The sequence below is a fragment of the Lissotriton vulgaris genome, chromosome 2_1 (genome assembly GCF_964263255.1).
Source record: "Lissotriton vulgaris chromosome 2_1, aLisVul1.2, whole genome shotgun sequence".
In the NCBI taxonomy this organism is placed as follows: domain Eukaryota; kingdom Metazoa; phylum Chordata; class Amphibia; order Caudata; family Salamandridae; genus Lissotriton; species Lissotriton vulgaris.
In genome coordinates, this window is record NC_141687.1 from 310,516,790 (window position 1) to 310,535,305 (window position 18,516).

General features: G+C 42.1%; 1 protein-coding gene across 1 annotated transcript in view; it reads left to right on the forward strand.

Moving 5' to 3' along the window:
• The first annotated feature begins 3,134 nt into the window (after positions 1-3,134).
• The window catches only part of LOC147730244 (multidrug and toxin extrusion protein 2-like), a 1,772,530-nt gene continuing 1,757,148 nt past the window's right edge, over positions 3,135-18,516 (forward strand). Inside the window, exon 1 of the mRNA XM_086958534.1 lies at positions 3,135-3,343. Coding sequence (XP_086814660.1) covers positions 3,167-3,343 — 177 coding nt within the window. The 5' untranslated portion in view covers positions 3,135-3,166. The remainder of the gene's footprint in view (positions 3,344-18,516) is intronic.

An 18,516-nucleotide genomic window follows, 5' to 3' on the forward strand; every position in this document is an offset into this window, starting at 1 on the left:
GACTGGGTGTGAGTGTTTGATTGATTCAGATGCTCCGTCCATCACCACCCCCTTTTGTACAACTTTTGGCCGCCATAAGTGTGGCAGGGTATGCTCAGATGTGAGTCCCTTGCTCACTTTGCCACTGGATTCAAGCAAGCCGGGCTGAAGATGGCAGGAATGCCAGAAACCGGTCCTCGGAAGCTTGTTTCCGGTCCAGGGAAGACATGGCTTGGCACTTCAGACTGGACTGTTCCCATGAGGCACAGGGTCAGACTGATTTGCATATAGCCATGTCTGAACTGGGGTGGCAGAGTGGGCTAAAGAACGGTGATGGATTAAACCCAGATCTTTTGACTGTGTGTGAGTGTTTGATTGATTCAGATGCTCCGTCCATCACCACCCCCTTTTGTGCAGTTGTTGGCCACCATAAGTGTTGCAGGGTATGCTCAGACATGAATCCCTTGCTCACTTTGCCACTGGATTCAAGCAAGCCGGGCTGCAGACGGCTGGAATGCCAGAAACCGGTCCTCGGAAGCTTGTTTCCGGTTCAGGGAAGACATGGCTTGGCAGTTCGGGCTGGACTGTTCTTATGAGGCACAGGGTCAGACTGATTTGTGGAGAAGTGTGGCTCAATGGTTAGAGCAGCAGACCCTGATGCAGAGGTCTAGGCCGGGACCAGGGTTCAATTCCCCGCCTCGACGGGTCTTTGGCTCAAAATTCCACGGACCTGATAATTCTCGCCTCGGTGCCTATTCCAATCAAGGAGTCCCACTCTGCAACTCTGGGCAATTGCTTGCTTAATCTCCACAACTGCCCCCACAACGCTAAGGATGCTTGGCCTCCAACTTGAGGGTGCCCAGGAGTGGACGCCTCACAGGGAAAACCAGGATGGGTTCCACAGCGGTATTCGTACAAGCGCCTTGAGACCCTTGAGAGTGAGTAGTGCGCTATACATGTATCAATTTACAATTTACAATTTACATGTAGCACAGGGTCAGACTGATTTGTACATAGCCATGTCTGAACTGGGGTGGCAGAATGGGCTAAAGAACAGTGATGGATTAAACCCAGATCTTTTGACTGGGTGTGAGTGTTTGATTGGTTCAGATGCTCCATCCATCACCACCCCCTTTTGTACCGCTTTTGGCCGCCATAAGTGTGGCAGGGTATGCTCAGACGTGATTCCCTTGCTCACTTTGCCACTGGATTCAAGCAAGCCGGGCTGAAGATGGCTGGAATGCCAGAAACCGGTCCTCGGAAGCTTGTTTCCGGTCCAGGGAAGACATGGCTTGGCAATTCGGGCTGGACTGTTTCCATGAGGCACAGGGTCAGACTGATTTGCATATAGCCATGTCTGAACTGGGGTGGCAGAGTGGGCTAAAGAACGGTGATGGATTAAACCCAGATCTTTTGACTGGGTGTGAGTGTTTGATTGATTCAGATGCTCTGTCCATCACCACCCCCTTTTGTACCGAGAGTGTTATTCAAGGCTCAAATGGATATCAGGTGCACCCATAACAAACAGCAGTTTATGTTCTGAGATGGTATTGAGCCAGTCATTGTTGCAGTGTTACAAGTTAAACTACTGGCACCAAAATAATACATGCTTTTTCTTTGGCTAAAGCGCCATTCTGGCTGGAAACTCAACTTGGCACCTGTAATCTAAACTGCAGAGATGGGTAAAAGTGAAGGCCTGTGCTCTTTTAGTAATAATAAATGAGGAAATCCTAATCCAAATGTGAATCACTGCGTGTGTGCCATCAGGACTGAGCATAATGTTTACCGCAGAGCTGGTTCGTCACCTTCCTCAAAAGAAAGTGCTCTGAAAGTCAGGCAAGTGGGACTATGCTAACAGCCTAGCTGTGGCCTAAAAGAGTGCCTCCCAAGCTCCGCTTTCTAAAGCATCCTGCTTACAGCTGGTGGTCGGTGTCAATCGAGTGACTCTGCAACAGATTATAATAAATTATGAATGCCTTCTAGACCGCTTTATCTATTATTTGCAATTTTGGCTGCAGTCTGATAAATTAGTTTAACAATTATTTCTTATGCTTTGAACTAGTAAACTTAAACAATCTTGTTGCTCAAATGGGTGTAATTTCCGATATTTATACGTTTCCCTCCTCTTCATTACTTTATTTTGCTAAAATGTCACTCATAATTTCACTGAAATTATGAAAATGTCACACATAGCAATTTGAAACCTTGGCAGCTATGCACTAGGCATAATAATTTTAGATGTTTTTGTATGCTAGTGTTTCTGAAAGTTTATAACTCGTACAATTTCAGTATTATTTAGCTAGCACGATGCACCATGAGGGTTCGAATATGCTGCAAATTGGTAATAAATTCAGTGTTGTTCCAAACAAGAACAGTAGAATATATTTTGTCCAGGGCCCTAAAAATCCTTCACTTATGCTCGTCGAAGCCTGCGACATTCTACCAGTTATAATAAAAACTGCTCTCAGTTTAGGCCACTGAACAGCTACTTGCTCGCAAAAACCGGAGGCACCCCAACAGAGACGTTTTAAAACATAGGCAAAGTGGGCTCTGGCCCAAAGCCCCAATGTTTCAGGAGGGCACTGATCGACACAGCTATGTTCTGTAGAGAGTCTTGCCCTGAGGACATTGAATAAGTTTTAAACAAATTGTTGTACATAGTGTATTTCCATCATTTTTAATGTGTGTGAGTCTATTACAGACATTTTGTAGACAAAAAGTGTTTGTTTCATGCAATACAGATATAAAAGTTTCCTTTAGATCAATACAGGACATCACTTATGATACATGGGAGGGTGTCACAGAGATTATTTGCAGTAAAACTAGTTCGCTGCTATTGTGAAAACACACACCACTTTCCCTGAATATCAGATGTACACACATTAAGAATTTGATCAAAGTAGGCATGACGGAGCTGAACCTGGATCATTAATTCAAAGCTGTCTCTTACAAGGGCTCCAAAATTAATTTGGCCCAAGGCCCCAAAAATCCTTACGGCAACCCTGTCTTCCAAGGTAGTCTGCCTTTATGCCTACAGCGGATCGTTATGCAAAAAGTTAGTCTAGAAAGGAGGGGGGAGTGACAGAACCGTCTCTGTAAACCGAGGTGTTGCGGTGTTTACTGTTCTTTCCCTTCACTGAGAGACGTTAAGAATCTTTGATTGTAAGGGCTTCGCTGAATTTTCTACATGGATATTTTAGCCACCAGTGGAAATAACGTCGACAAAGTTGCCCTGGTGCCGACAGCTCCTGCCTCGGAGCAGCGTCTGTGCTGCTCTACGGGCTGCGCGCGATGGCTGCCCCGCATCATCCCCACCGGCTGCCTGGAAGAAGCCAAACAGCTTGCGAAGCTCGGCCTGCCACTGGTAAGTAACAGCGCCCTCGCTTTACTGGCGAAAAGTGATTGACTGAAGAAATTGTTGCGTACACCGCAGATCTGGAAACGAAAACGTAGGCCTCGGAAGCACGTTCACATCAGAAGGGCTTTGAGATTTGTTTCTGAAAAGCAGGGTGGTTTGTTTCAATACAGAAATGCTCACAAATAGATTGGTCCACTCTCGGGGACTCCAGTCAGTGCGTGGTGCCCTATTGTTTTGTGAGATGTGATAAATGTTTTAGGTTCGATCAGCACCAGGAACTTCATGGCCATGGTGCTTTATTTAGTGCTGAAGTATTTTAGACAACACCTCCAAACAGAACAAGACAACATCACAACAACACAACACAATAGACAAACGCAAAACAACAGTACCGGATTACAACAGTGAAACTGTGCTCTTTTGTATTATGTTTGGTTTCCTGTGTTGTATTGATGGTTTGTTGCCATGGTATTTTCTTCTATGTCATTACTGTGTTGTTTTCTATTCAGTTTTGATGTTACGTGTTCATTTTGTTATGTGTTGTGTGTTGGGCTATTTTATTGCAATGTTCTGTTGCTTTGTATTGAACTGTTTAATACTTGTTCTGTTATATTAGTTTATTTTTGTGTTAATATTGCTTTAGGTTGCTGAATTGTGTTTACATCGTGTGATTTGTTATATTGTGTTCTATGTATTATTAGTATGTGTTTTGTGTTGCATTGGTGTGTTATTGTACTTCGCTGTGTGTGTTTTATGTTGTGTAGTTGCATTAGGTGTTGTTGTATTTTACTTTGCTGCAGTTGTTTTGCAATTGTCATTTGTAATATCCCTCTCCCACTTTAGCCATGAAACAGTATTTTAATTGTATTTTATTTCTAAGTTTCCACGAGCAATGAGTGCCTTAGAAAAAGGTAAACAGTCCAATTAAAACATTCCAACTAATTAAATGTAGTTCAGTCGTATTGTTCACTATGAAACCAGGCGGTTACTCCAACATGGATGTCACTTAGGTGTCACCTAGAGTCGCAGCTGTGACCTCTGACTTGCCCCTTGTCACCACTGGCACTGTTTTTGCGACCCATAGCCTCAGAGATGGCAAAATCAGAGGCAGGAGCATAGGATCAGCGTGCCCTTATAGACGTTGGTTGGACTCCATTTTCCTTGTTTTATGAGAAAAATGTATTAAAAATAGTGACTAGAAAAATATTATTCACTATTAGTGTAATAACAAATGGAGTACAATTAGTTGGAATGTGACCCTGCGTAGTGCCCGAGGTAAGTAGAAAAATATTTTAAATGTGTGCATGCATGCAGGTGAGAGTGTGTTTATGTGAGAGAGTATGTGTGCATGTGTGATTGTGTGTGTATGTTTAAGCATGTGTGTGTGAGTGAATGTAAAGGTCAAATGGAATGTGATGTCACTTCTACTACCCCAGGCCATTTGGTGAATTGACGTTCTTGGACTCCAAGTTCTAACTATGGCTTGTCCACTCAAATAAATATATCTGTACCTGTTTATTTTTGCGAACCAAAGTAGAAAGCACCTATGATGCGTCTAAACATTGGTATTAGGACTACATGCCAAGTAAATCTGGGCCACGTCTGGAAGCACTCACTGCCTTTTTTAGGTTCGACTTTAGCCAGGACCTTTTAATTCCCACAAACATTTCCCTTTCAATATATCACTTCCTTTGTGAGCAATGCCCCTAAAATCTGGAACTCCATTCCAGTGTACAAATTAGGACAAACCCCTACTTTCTTGGGTCTCATTCATGAGGAAATGATGCAGCGTGGTGCCACAAGCCATTTTGCTGCGCGAATCTGAATCATTTTGAAAGCACAGGAATGCTCCATATTTACAGCAATACAGCGCATCCCTGTGCTCTCCCCTGCTCAGGTGGCAAAACAGCAGCCATGCGCCAAAGCACGCACCCTTCCACAAATGTGCATGGGTGCACATGTTGCAGGGATGATTGTTGTTGTGCAGGAAGGGACACCTTCCTGCACAAAAAAATTGATGGCGTTTTCATCTTTTTATGTGTGCTGCAGGATGCAAATGAAAGTATTTCTCCTTGTTGCACCACTCTTACACCTCCCCTGAGGATGCGTAGGATTCTGACGCATTGCCAGGTTATTGAAACATTGTAAATCTGGTAATGTAGCAGAATCCATGGGTGTTGCATAGGAACACCCTCATCAACACCCATGGTATGCCCCTTTCATGCAAAGTAATGCGTTAAAACAGGCTATATTTACCAAGCCATGAAAAGCCCCACAGGGTGGCTTTGTGTGGGCTTATAAATATGGGCCAGCACCCTGCACCGCTGGTGAGTCATAAAAAGTAACGCAGCGGCAGCACAAGGGGCTTGAAAATAAGCCCTCTGATCGTCAAGCGACAGCTAAAGGATCTCCTCCTCAAACAACATCTCAACTAGCGGGACATCCACCTCCTACATGAGCCATTTCCATCCACTGCTATTTCTCTTCCTAACTCATGTTTATATTCTGATATATTTTGATTCAATTCAGCTATACTGATGTTATGAGTGATCTGTTACGAACATGTAGTGATGTAAAGCACTCTGATACCCTCGTGCTATATAAAACTGTTAAATATAGAATACTAAATAAAATAAATACTGATTTAAAGGGGTTTTCGTCCAGCCCTCTTCATCCATTAGTTTGTTGTGTATTTACATTTTTCTTCTGCAGACTGCAGCATACAACATGGGGCACTGTGTCAGCCTAGTTCAGCTATTGGCTAATCGCACTTTGAGTGACAGCATTCTGCCCTTTCATAAGTGCAACTTGCACACTCAAAACAGTTTCCTTTGAGGCTAGGGACTACAATGGCAAAGTGTGCATTTTGGGACCAAAACTATATTTTGTGTTGTCTCTTCTATGCTTTTGTTAGTGCTCGAATATGAGCCTGAGTCAAAAAATGCCCTGCTACATTTTTATATCTGATGGACTAGACCCAGGATGGCTGCTTTCCGAAATCAGTTAATAAATAACCTTGATCTAGTGGTCTCTGCCTAATTGTTGAAACTTGTTTAATTTCCAAGATTTTTTCATTTACATTACAGAAACAAAACACATGTATTTATGAATCTAGTACTAACGATTACCCAATATTAACAAAAGGAACATAAATAAGATACTCTTTCTGTTTGCTGTAAAATTAGAACTGTTCAAGCAGCTGTGTACCAGCCACCTCGGCTGGTGCACAGCTGTTGCAATAGCATATGGGTTATGTGTGTATGGAGGAATTACTGTTATACAGAAAAGAGGTATAGTAATGGCCGTACCAGAAACCCTACTTCTGGAACTGAGTTTAAGAGCATTACAGAAATGGGCAAATGCAAAGTTATATGAAACTATCCCTATACAGCCTGCAAGCATGTATGACAGGTGTCTCCAACCTGTTGAACACGAGCTACCTACCAGTCGCTCACAAACACTTTCAGAGTTTCTGAAAGCCTTAAGTTCATTTTTAAATTCACATTTTCCTTGTAAAGTTAAGGTAAGCCTATGTTTGTTTTACATTATTTTCACCAGGCTCCAGAAAGCGGGGCCTGATAATAAGCAGTGCTTGGGTTAGAGGTATGCTCTAGTCAGGATTAGAACCCAGGAAGGGGCACATAGGTGAGGAACTGAAGCACTGAGGTATTTAATTAACATCTAAATAAAAGTCCTTGTCAACTCAACATTGGAGCTGAGAACAAAATTACGTTTCTGAAGGCTTTTAAATGGGAGAAAATAAAAAGTAAGAGTCAACCTAATCATACAAAATCTTCATTTTAATGTTCTCCCATTTTGTTACATTTACAAACTGCAAGCCTCTTGCTACCAGTGGACAGTAGAAACAGTACCATATGTATGAATGAAAAATACAGTGACTTTTTGAATGAGAAATTTAAAGTGAAGATAACAATTGCTATGAAATATTGTCATTGCACTGACACACTTTTGAAAAAACCCGCTCTGGTGTTGTTCAGGCGTCGCAGCACACCAGGGAGGCACTCGGTCTCCCTGGTGGGAACCCAATGATGAAGTATGACACCAACTAGGTTGGTGAGTGGGGGTTCTTTTAACAAACAGATGTTTTCCCCCCCGCTCTTTTGCCCTACCCTGGTTTATTATATTGTTTCTTTTACACTAGTTGTCACTCTTTCATTGATTAAGAGTATTCATCTGGGGAAGAAGAGTGATTTCCTTTCCCTCTCTCTCTTGTTTTTTATTACATATGAAATATTGTCTTAATGTTTTTTCTCCACTTTCAATTAAACCAATTATAAATACTTTATGAAGCATGTCTCCTCACTTTAAATTCCTCCAATGTAAACAAATGGCTTTACTTTTCTGTCCTTTTGGCTATGTGTCCACAGGCCACTGGGTACAATACGCCTGCTGTTTGTAAATCTGACACTTTGAAATGGGAGAATTTTTTAATGATGAGTTTTATGAAGTCCATATAACCATAACGTTAACTCTTGAGTTTAATTTTTTTCCTATTTCAAAGTGTTGTATTTACACACACAGCAGGCATTTTGCTCCCAATGGCTCATAGAAATAGTGTCATATTTATAACCGAAAAATATTCTTTAATGGGAAGAGAATTTAAAAGTCCACAAAAATGTTGGGACCCAAAACCGGCCCTGGCAAACTGCTCGGCAGGCCCCCCAGGGGGGTAGGTGGTGTGGCCGAGCGGTTTGCAAGGGCCAGTTTCAGCTGATTTAGTTACATGGGGGTGATATTGCTTGCCCCGGTAACAAAAACTGCCCCCAGGGGCCCAAAACCGTCCCCAACCTTGGCGGCCGACCGTGGAAATGCCCGGTGCCTGCTACGGCCAGTCTGGCCCTGCCTGTCATCCATAGGGTGGTCTTTCCCCAAACCTTTTGCCTGCTTACTTCCACTTTTTGCTGTATCTTTTTTTTGGCCTTAGGACTCAGAGCACTTTACCACTACTGATCAGTGCTAAATTGTATGTGCTTCTCTTCTAAACTTGGTGACATTGGTATATACCTGATTGACATATATAGTTTACCTATATGTCTCTTGTAAAATGGAGTAGTATACCATATTCCCATGGCCTGTAATCTAAATGCTAATGGTGGGCCTGCAGCACGGGTTGTGCTACCCACACAATTAGTGTTTCAAATCTATCTCAGACCTGCCATTGCTTGGCGTTTAAAAACACTAGCAAAGCAATAAACTCCCCTTTTATTACACATTAGTCACACCTGATTAGGCCCAAGGTAGCCCTTAAAACATGGTGCGGTGTAACTAAAAGGTAGGACATGTACTTCTAAGTTTTGCATATCCTGGTAGTAGCAAACAGCAACATTAATTTGTTACTGCTGTGAGGCCGTATATATGACACCTACTCCTCTCATATGCTAGCATTGGAAATTCTGCAAAACACTTTTACGCTGAAATTCCTGATTAGAAAAGAGTAGCTGCATCATCTTTTATATCATTGGAATGGTATTGATAAATCCTCTGTAGTGGTACAGTTGGATTTAACATGCCTGTTGTAGAAATGCACCTCTTGGAAAGTGGGAATGTCCCTATTCTTACTGGTCTGTGTGCCTTTCAGCCTGCCTTCAATACATGTCTGGGATGGGAGACAGCTACTCCTTGTGCATTCCTTCTAGAAAACCACAAACACAGGAAGGGTGGGTGTGACAGAGAACGTATCTGCTTTCATCCACATTCTGACATCTCATCCAGAGCAGAAAGAGGGCGGGCTAACACTAATACCTGAATAGGCAGTGCCATGTGTTCCCACAAAGGGTTGATTACCCTCCGCAGATATCCTAGCAGGCAGGGATGGGATGAAAGGAGGCCTGTGCAATTCATGGGCCTTATTTGAAGTCACCCCCACTTCAAAGGCACCTTTGTGTATAAGTCCTGGGACTCTGACCCTACCAATCAATCAATCAATCAGACAGATTTGTATAGCGCGCTACTCACCTGTTAGGGTCTCAAGGCGCTGGGACAGGGGGGGGGGTGAGGGTACACTCCCGGACCTGGGAAGAACTCTGCCATGAGTAAAGACTGCTGTGCCACAAGGATTACGATACTGTTTGACCTACTGTTCTGAAGGAACTGCTTCTCTATTTTGCTGAGCTACTATGCTGCCTGCTGAACTCTGCCCTGGTGAGGACAAGGACTGGTCCCATTTCACTTAAACCCAGAGAGAATCCAAGGGTTTGCTGGCTTGCCCCCTGTTCTGAAGTCTCAGGGCCATCAAAGACTTCCTGCAACTCTTCAACTGCACCTGGACACTTCCATGTGTGAGTCCTGCTCTGCTAAGTGGTGTCAATTTAGTCCTCGCTGGATTGGAAACATGATTTCTGCTGTCCAGAACCATCAACATCAATGCAGTGACAATTTTGCACTGAACGTAGTCAACTCATTGCCATTCGACACAGGAGCCGATCAACGACATCGCCTCGACAGACTGCACAGCTCGAAACTGATGGACAGCACAGCTTGACTGCAACGCAGCATCTCCATCATAAAGTAGTTTGGTGCTGAAGCCTTCATTGACTGAATGGATCAGCCTAACGCTTCGCCTCCATCCACGGGATCGACGACAAAGTATCACCTCCTCGACTCCTTGCAACGAGTCTTAAACATTGACAGTTGCTCTATCCAAGGTACTCTGTGTTGGGTCCTCTCTTTGTGTTTGCATGGAACCTTCCTACATCCATGTTTCCTGCGTGGAACATGGAATGTGGGGGCTCTGGCAGTTGCTGCATGGGAGTTGGCGGGACTGGTCTATAATAAAGAGGCTTCACCTTACCAGGAGTAGCCTCTTCTTTTCATTGGCTACAATTTGACCAGTCCTGCTCTCCCGTTTCTGCGCTGTTTCTTCTTGCTCTCCTGTTTTTCTGGCTTTGCTCCCTGGCATTCTGTTGGTGCTATTCAAATTTGACTCCTTTCCCGGCTCCTGTGTTGGCATGCATTCTGTTCCGAAGCTGCGCTGTTTCACGCTTCGGGAAGCCTAGCTGACTGATTACCGGCATCGGTGAGTCACGATTTTGGAGGAGAGGCAGTTGATTTTGTCCTGGGTGCAAGCTGCTGATGACGTGCAGGAGTGAGCTCGAGCTTCTGTAGGACCACGTCACGTGTGCTCTATCCCCTTTAGAAACCTTGCTGGAACCGCGTTGAAGACGCTGAGTAAACAAGGTCGATTTTCCTGTAAAAGAACGTCAAAACGACATGGCATCCATTTTGTGGCTGGATTCTCCGTGTCCTTTGTTCCCTTAGCAACTGAGCACAACACATCGGAATAAACTAGTGGGAGACAATGGAAACAAAAGGTGTTTTCTCCTCTAGTCAGCGCTGATCCCTTGTACCAGGATTGTGATTTATTTGTCATGTGCTACAATCCAAGATTCTTGCCCATATACAAGTAAGCTGAGAACTTGAAACCACGATTACTCTTACCAAAAGTATTGAACATTCACAATTTTGCATGAAGGAGATGAGTAATTCTTCTCAATCTTCTGAGGTGAAACTCTTATCCACAAAACACAGTGTCAAGGCCACAAAGGTTACTTCAGATAACTCTTTGCGTAATTCTTCTTTACCGTCTAAGTCCAAGAAGGACAGAGCACAGGTTTTTTGTTTTCGTTGTGGCAGCAGGAACCATCTTGGTAACGCAAAGTACTGTTATGCTCTGAATCAAACATGTTTTAAGTGTGGTAAAAAAGAGCATCTTTCTCACTTTTGCAAGGCTACAGTGTTCAATCCAGCATTCAACAAAAGTGCTGCCCAAGTCAAGTCAATCGAAGAAGAGTTTGTTGATTCCAGTGAGGAAAATGACAATATGTTACTAATGTTGTCTTCATCCATTACATATTCGGATGGTGTTGTAGAGATTGCATCCATGAGTTGCTTACGTAAGAGAAAACCACCCACTTGTACGATTCTTGTGAATGGCGTGAGTGTGAATTTCTTGGCTGATTCGGGGTCTCCTTTCACTCTGGTTAATATCAAAGATCTTGGTACATCTGGTGACTTCCAATTCCAGAAATCCGATATCAGAATTTTTGCTTATCAAAGTAAGAGAGTGGAAGTTTTGGGCAACCTTGATGCAAGTTTAGAATTCAGTGGAGATGCAGCCTCAGGTCCTGTGTTTGTGGTTAAGGATGGTGAAAATTTGCTGGTTTGGCAAGAACAAGGGGAACTGGGGATCATCCTTGATCCTAACCTCCCTGACATGGTTATATCCAGGCGTGAAGCTTCCAAGTTTTTCTCGTGTCCTTCATCTCCTAACGTTCCAGATGATGTAGTTGTGAAACACTTGTCTGGTGATCAGTGGATCGAGATGTATCCCGATGTTTTTTGCGATAAGTGAAGTGAAGTAGTGTGGCTCACTGGTTAGAGGCGGCAGACCCGAGAGCAGAGGACGGCCCGGGACCAGGGTTCGATTCCCGGCGCGGCAGGTTTCTGGACCAGGGTCAGCGGACTCGATAATTCTCTCGCCTCGGTGCCCACTCTGATCAGCGATCACACTCGGCAACTCTGGGCATTAGCTTGCCTCATCTTCACTAACCGCCCCACCAGACCGCCGGGGATGCCTGGTCTCACCCTGGAGATACCCATTAAGGGACCATCTCTCAGGCAAGCCAGGAAGGGTTTCGCAGCGGTCGAAGCGCCTTGGGACCCTACGGGTAAGTAGTGCGCTATATAAATGCCAATACATCTACATCTACATAAACTTGGGAAATTAAAAGGTTTTCAACATAGCATTTTCTTAAAAGATGGTGCTAAAGCTGTTGCGCACAAAGTGCGTAAAGTACCTTTGAGTTTGCGTGCCAAACTGAAAGAGGAGCTGGAACGATTGTGTCGCATGGATGTCATTGAGGGCATTGAGGGATCAGAATGGTTGGCTCCCATTGTTCCTGCACGTAAGCCAGATAAGTCCTTTAGGATGTGTGTGGATTTGCGCGACTTGAATGCCAACATTTGGATTGACCGCCAACCATTGCCAAATATTAATGAAATGTTGGCTACGCTTGATGGGGCCAAGTATTTTTCCTCTTTCGACATTTCTTCGACCTATCATCAGGTTGAGCTTTCCAAGGAGTCCAGACATCTTACTTCCTTTGTCACCCCGGAGGGTGCGTTTTGTTATAAACGCATGCCTTTCGGCTTGGCATCGGCTTCCGCTGTGTTTCAGGGTTTAATGGGCAATCTGTTTAGAAACACAGCAGGAGTCGTGTTCTTCCAGGATGACATTTTGGTACATGCACCTACTGTAACTGAACATGACAGCAGGGTAACATTAGTTCTTGATACAGTAAAGACCCATGGCCTTACGCTCAAGAATGAAAAGTGTAAGTTTTTTCGTGAGGGGGTTGACTATTTAGAGCACCACATCCCAACTAAGGGGATTGAACCGAAAGTAACTATTTTAGATGCCATTCAAAATGCTCCTCCACCTTCCAATAAAGACCAATTGCGCTAGTTTCTTGGACTCGTGGAGTATTACGCGAAATTTGTTGGAAATTTTGCTGACAAAACTTCAAGCTTAAGAGAACTTCTCAAGAAGAAAGTCAAGTTTGTATGGTGTGACAAGTGTGCTCATCAATTTTGCATCTTAAAAAAGGAAATTGTTAAAGCTCGCCCTTTAAAACTATTTAATATTAATGACAAATGTATTGTTTCTACTGATGCTGGCAACATTGGCTTAGGGGCGGTTTTGATGCAAAAGAGACATGACAGTCGTGAAGAAGTGATTGCATTTGCGTCCAGGACTCTCTGTGGTGCTGAAGGCTCCTATTCCACCATCGAGAAAGAGGCTTTGGCCTTATGGTGGGGTTTTCAGTATTTTCGGAATTTCTTGTGGGGTAATGTGTTCATTCTCAGGACCGATCATAAACCTTTGGTGGACCTGTTCACCACTAAGGGTGGTTGTCGTGCCACTCCTAGAATCGCCAAAGGGCAATATAGGTTGCAAGAGTTTAATTATTGTTTACAGTATGTACCTGGTGCCAAAAACATCTTCGCTGACTGTCTTTCTCGTCTTCCTTTGGCTAATGATCTCTCGCTTTATTCTGATGATGATCTTGAGGTAGTATGTGCTGTGGGAGCTGTAGTCAGTGTTGTGAATGGTGCGCTTTCTGAACAAGAGTGGTTGCGTGCTTTGTCTGAGGATGAGGAAATTAAGTTGGTTGTGAATTTTCTAGTTCAGGGTTGGCCTGTTAACAATGAACTATCTCCTAAGTTAATACCTTACAAGAGAATTTGTGATGAGTTGTCCGTGGTGGACGGCATTTTACGTAGGGGTGGCCTTTTAGTTGTTCCTGAGTGCATGCAAACAAAAATTTTAAATCTTGCTCACGAGGGTCACCAGGGTATTCGTGCAATGAAACGCAGAATTCGTGAAGACTTTTGGTGGCCTGGTGTGGATAGGTCCATTGAACATTTTGTTAGGGACTGTTGTGCTTGTGTTCTCAGCGATAAATCCCAAGTTACCCATCCGTCTCCTATTGATCCTGTGCCAGTCAAAAATGTCCCTTGGTCTAAACTCGCTTTTGATATCGCTGGTCCTTTTGGTATTTCTGGTGAGTCACCCTTGTATGCCTTGGTTTTAGTAGACTATGGGGCCTATTAGGATGACGGGCGGACTTTGTCCGCCCGTCATCTTAGCGGGGAATGGGACCGCCCGCCATAGTCAACTAGTTTCGCGGGAGATGCATGATTTTTTTAAAGAACTTGGCATTAAGCATGTATTGACATCTCTCTATCATCCCCGCAGCAATGGTTTAGTTGAACGATTTAATTACGTCATTAAGGACCACCTACAGTGAGCTCTTGTAAATGGTTTGTCATTGCGTACTGCAGTTGCAGATATGTTATGGGCTTTTCCAACTACTCCCCATATTAGAACTGGAATATCTCCTTTTACGTTACTCAGGGGTAGGGTTGCCGGTTCTAAATTGAACAAGGATTGGATATCCAGGAAGGTTGTTGATCCATCTAAACTTAATGGCGTCGTTGATGTTAGAACGACTGTTCAGTCAAAGTATGCCACTGTTTCTGTGAATGTTTCTCCTGTGCGCGTGGGTGATTGGGTGAGAATCAAGGAACCTGGTTTTGTTCGCAAGGGTGATTCTCGTTTTTCTGCACCTGCAAGGGTCAAAGAAGTAAAAGAACGTGTGGTGGTGTTGGAGAATGGGAAGGTGTGGAAAAAGTGTGCCATTTCTATTGTTACTCAATCCAAAATTGTGTATGTAGGAGGGAAGATGGGTGTTTGTGTTGATCCTTCTGTCGATTCTTTTTCACGTGCTACTCTTGATTCACCTTCTGGGTCCAGTTCTTTTTCACGTGCTACTCTTGGTTCACCTTCTGGCTCCAGCGGTTCTTCTTCTAGGGTCACTCCTTCAAATGGGTGTGGTCAGTCATCCTCTTCTGCTCAGAGAAGATTTTCTTCGAGGATGAGATCTGTACCGACCAAGTTTTGTGATTATGCCATGTATTAATATGCATGTATTGTTATTTGCATTTCTTGTCCAATGTTCATTCTATTTCCTTTGTATTTTACAGTAAGGGTTACATTGGTTCTTCATTGTTTGTTATTATATTTTCTCATTTAATTTCCCCTTTATTTCTTTCATTGTTTTCTTTTCTTTTCTTGTTATACGAAGGGAGGTGTGTTGGGTCCTTTCTTTGTGTTTGCATGGAACCTTCCTACATCCATGTTCCCTGCGTGGAACATGGAATGTGGGGGCTCTGGCAGTTGCTGCCTGGGAGTTGATGGGACTGGTCTATAATAAAGAGGCTTCAACTTACCAGGAGTAGCCTCTTCTTTTCACTTTGTCAGCGGGACCTGGCTGAGTCCTGTAGCCAACATGCCATCTGTTGTGGTCACCTGAAACTTGGATTTACCTCGGTCTAGCGTAACCTCAAGCAACCTTATATGGCTATTGACTTCTAATAACTATTTTTGGTTCATTCTTTAAAAATTCATAACTATAGTTCTACTTATTGGATTTTTGTCATTCTGGTCTTGTTTTTCTCATATTAGTATTTTCTACTATTCCAAACCTGTGTGAAACATTTTTATGGTGTTTTCATTGTGTTACTGTGTTTGTGTGTGTGTTGCACAAATACGTTGCACATTGTCTCTTTAGCTAGGCCTGACTGATTTGTACCAAGCCACCAGAGGGTGAGCCATGTTTTCTTTTAGTGTGTATTTAGCTTACCCTGATTGGGATTGTGGTCCCTACTTGCATAAAGTGCATACCTCAGCCAACTAGAGACCACATTTCTAAAATCTTACAATTACACATATGTATGTGTGTTTGTGTTATACATGCAAAGGAGCCACATATGGCAAAAGGTATGCCTTATGCAATAAGTACATACAACATAGGCTCTCATTCACGCATTCACAAATATCATACGTACACATTCATATTTCCCCAAAGACCACATTTTCACTGATACACCTGGCAGCCCTGTCTTAGCACCCCTAGTAAAAGTACATTGTTCAAATCATAGTATCTGACTCTACAAATATTAGGCTTACAGTCAATGAAACTGGGTGTGAGGGTGTCTGTGAACAATGCACAAGCTGCTTTGCCTACAGTAGCTAACAATGATTTTCACTTAACAGAAGTAGCACTACCTAAGAAAAGGTTGGAGACCCCTTATGGCATGATAGTTATTTTTTCTAAGTAGAAAAACATGTTTAAAAGTTTCTGGAAAAAAGTAGACCAAAGTATTGTGTATGCAGATTATTAGTCTGCTGTTTTGAACAATCTGAGGCTGGTGTCACGGATGGGAATAAGACAGCAATGACCGATCACACTGTTCTGAGCGCTGACCTATTGGGGCACATGTTTGTATCCGCTACATTTAATATTGCAATTTTCAGAGCAAATTTTATGCTCAGAACTCCTGGTAATGCCATGGCTGACTCTCAGGTTCCTAAGCAAAACATCTATTGCGAAGGCTAATTGTCTGCTCTGAGAACCAGCTTTTACATTTGCGAGACTAATATCCAGCCTGTTGAAATGTAAATATCCCTTGGAAATAGTTTTTTCTTTGCTTACCATAAAAAAATATTGTAGACATGAAATTCTCATTGAGCTCCAATGTTCAACTCATAATGGGTTTCACATACATTCAGAGTAGGTTATTTTTTATGTCACTGTCGAACCATCAACAACATATCCATCTGCTTCTGGGGATTAGTCTTCAAAACTAAGAACACTGTTCTTGCTATTGCATTATGAGCACTGTGTGGGGAAATTTCCTCCTCCCATGTTCAGCAAAAATCAACTCTGTACTTCCATCATACCATCTCTTGTTCTCTTGCCGGTGCATTATGTATGATTTACCACATATTATGAACTCAGCCATTATGAAAATCCATTGAATTTATGTTTGGTGACCCTGCACCCATACCTAACATCATCTGTTTCTCCTTGCCTTTTTGGTAACCTTTATATGTCATTTTGCACTCTTCTGCTTTGAATCTTTTCAAAACGTCATACATTTTGTTCCATTGTGTTTCAATTATCAGGTTTTTTGGGCTCTGGCAAATGTGCCATATTTTCTCTGCTTCCAGGGGACATTCTGTGGTCTGAGCCGCACTGTGATCTTCGCAGCCGGCTCCACTTCAGGTTTTCAGGGCTTCCTTGACATTGCGTGCACTGCACGCATCGCCCTGGCGTCACTCACGGTCTCCAGGGAGTGTTGCTTCATCAGCTGTAGCTACGGTGAGGAAGCTCTGGGCTGCTATGGCTGGGTAGAGTCTGCTAAGTGCAGAAAAACTCTATTGCACTCGGTGGAGTCTGTTAAGTCATGCTGCTCGCACTAATTTTTAGCTCTGGGAGTTTGTCACCTGCTTCCCACAACATCTTTGTAACCTTTGTTTTTTTAAGGGTTCACTGAGAGAACTTCAATGCTAAAACACTGATGTTCTGAATATCGAAAAAAATATATCGGCTCCAATACCTTAACAGGTAAGTACGAAAATATTGAATCAAAAATGTCAACGTTAAAAATATACATGTAACAAAAATCGATTAAAGAGTATAAATCAAATAAAAAAATACATGTTAAATATATAAAATATTATTCAGTAATATCAACTATGACTATTCAGCCTTATTTGATTATAGTGAACAGGCCATATCATCGATGGCTTCTGACAAAATTCCGTTTTAACCAGATGCATCTTTTATTGGGTGAATATCTAAAATGGAGTACGCCTAGGGATAATGTTCCTTGTAAATGTGATGGCTTCACTGATCAAGACCTGATACACTTTGTCTTTTTCTGCCCCTTTTTTGTTGAGGGAAGAAAAAAATATATCATACCACTCCTGAGGGACAAGGGATTTAAGCAAGTGAAACCTGCATTGTTGTTTTTACAACTTATGGTGACCCCTATTGTGATGTTCGGGGTTGCTAATTTCTTGGTAGCATCGATGCGGGCTAAACGGCATAGACTGTTGAGTACCCCAATGACGGAATGTATTCAGGAGTAGCCCAAGTTTAAGTTTAATTTTATACTGTCAAGAGATGTCCATTTACTTTCTTTTCTTGGGATCAAGCTTTCGGGATGAAGTAACATGGCAAATGAAATTACTTATAATTTTAATATGATGGTTCTAGGGTATATGAATTATTTTTAATGTTTTTTACTGTTTCTGACTTTTTCTACCTAACTGTTTTTAATTGTTTTCTAACAATTGCTTATATTTCTTTATTTTTATTAAATAATTGAATCCTTTAAATTGAATTGTATTGTTGATTTGTGTATGTTTGTGTATTTTTGTATAATTGTATGTGTAGTATACTTTTATGATTTTAAAATAATCGAATAAAGTATTTTTGACTTTGACTCTGATATAAAATATTAATATAATCTTTAACACAAATTATTACATTTAATATATATTTTAACTAAATATAAAAAATAAATGTAATTAAAAAAATATAAACACACAAACATTATAATTTATACATATACAAATATTTACTATAAAATAATGTATTAACTATTATCCTTATTTGATTTTTAAACTTTTAAATTGTATAAAAATAAAATATATACATATCAATAATTTAAAATAAAAAATAACCATTCTATAATTATTAAAACATGTAACTATTAACAAAGATACAATGATACAGCAGTAGGGAAAA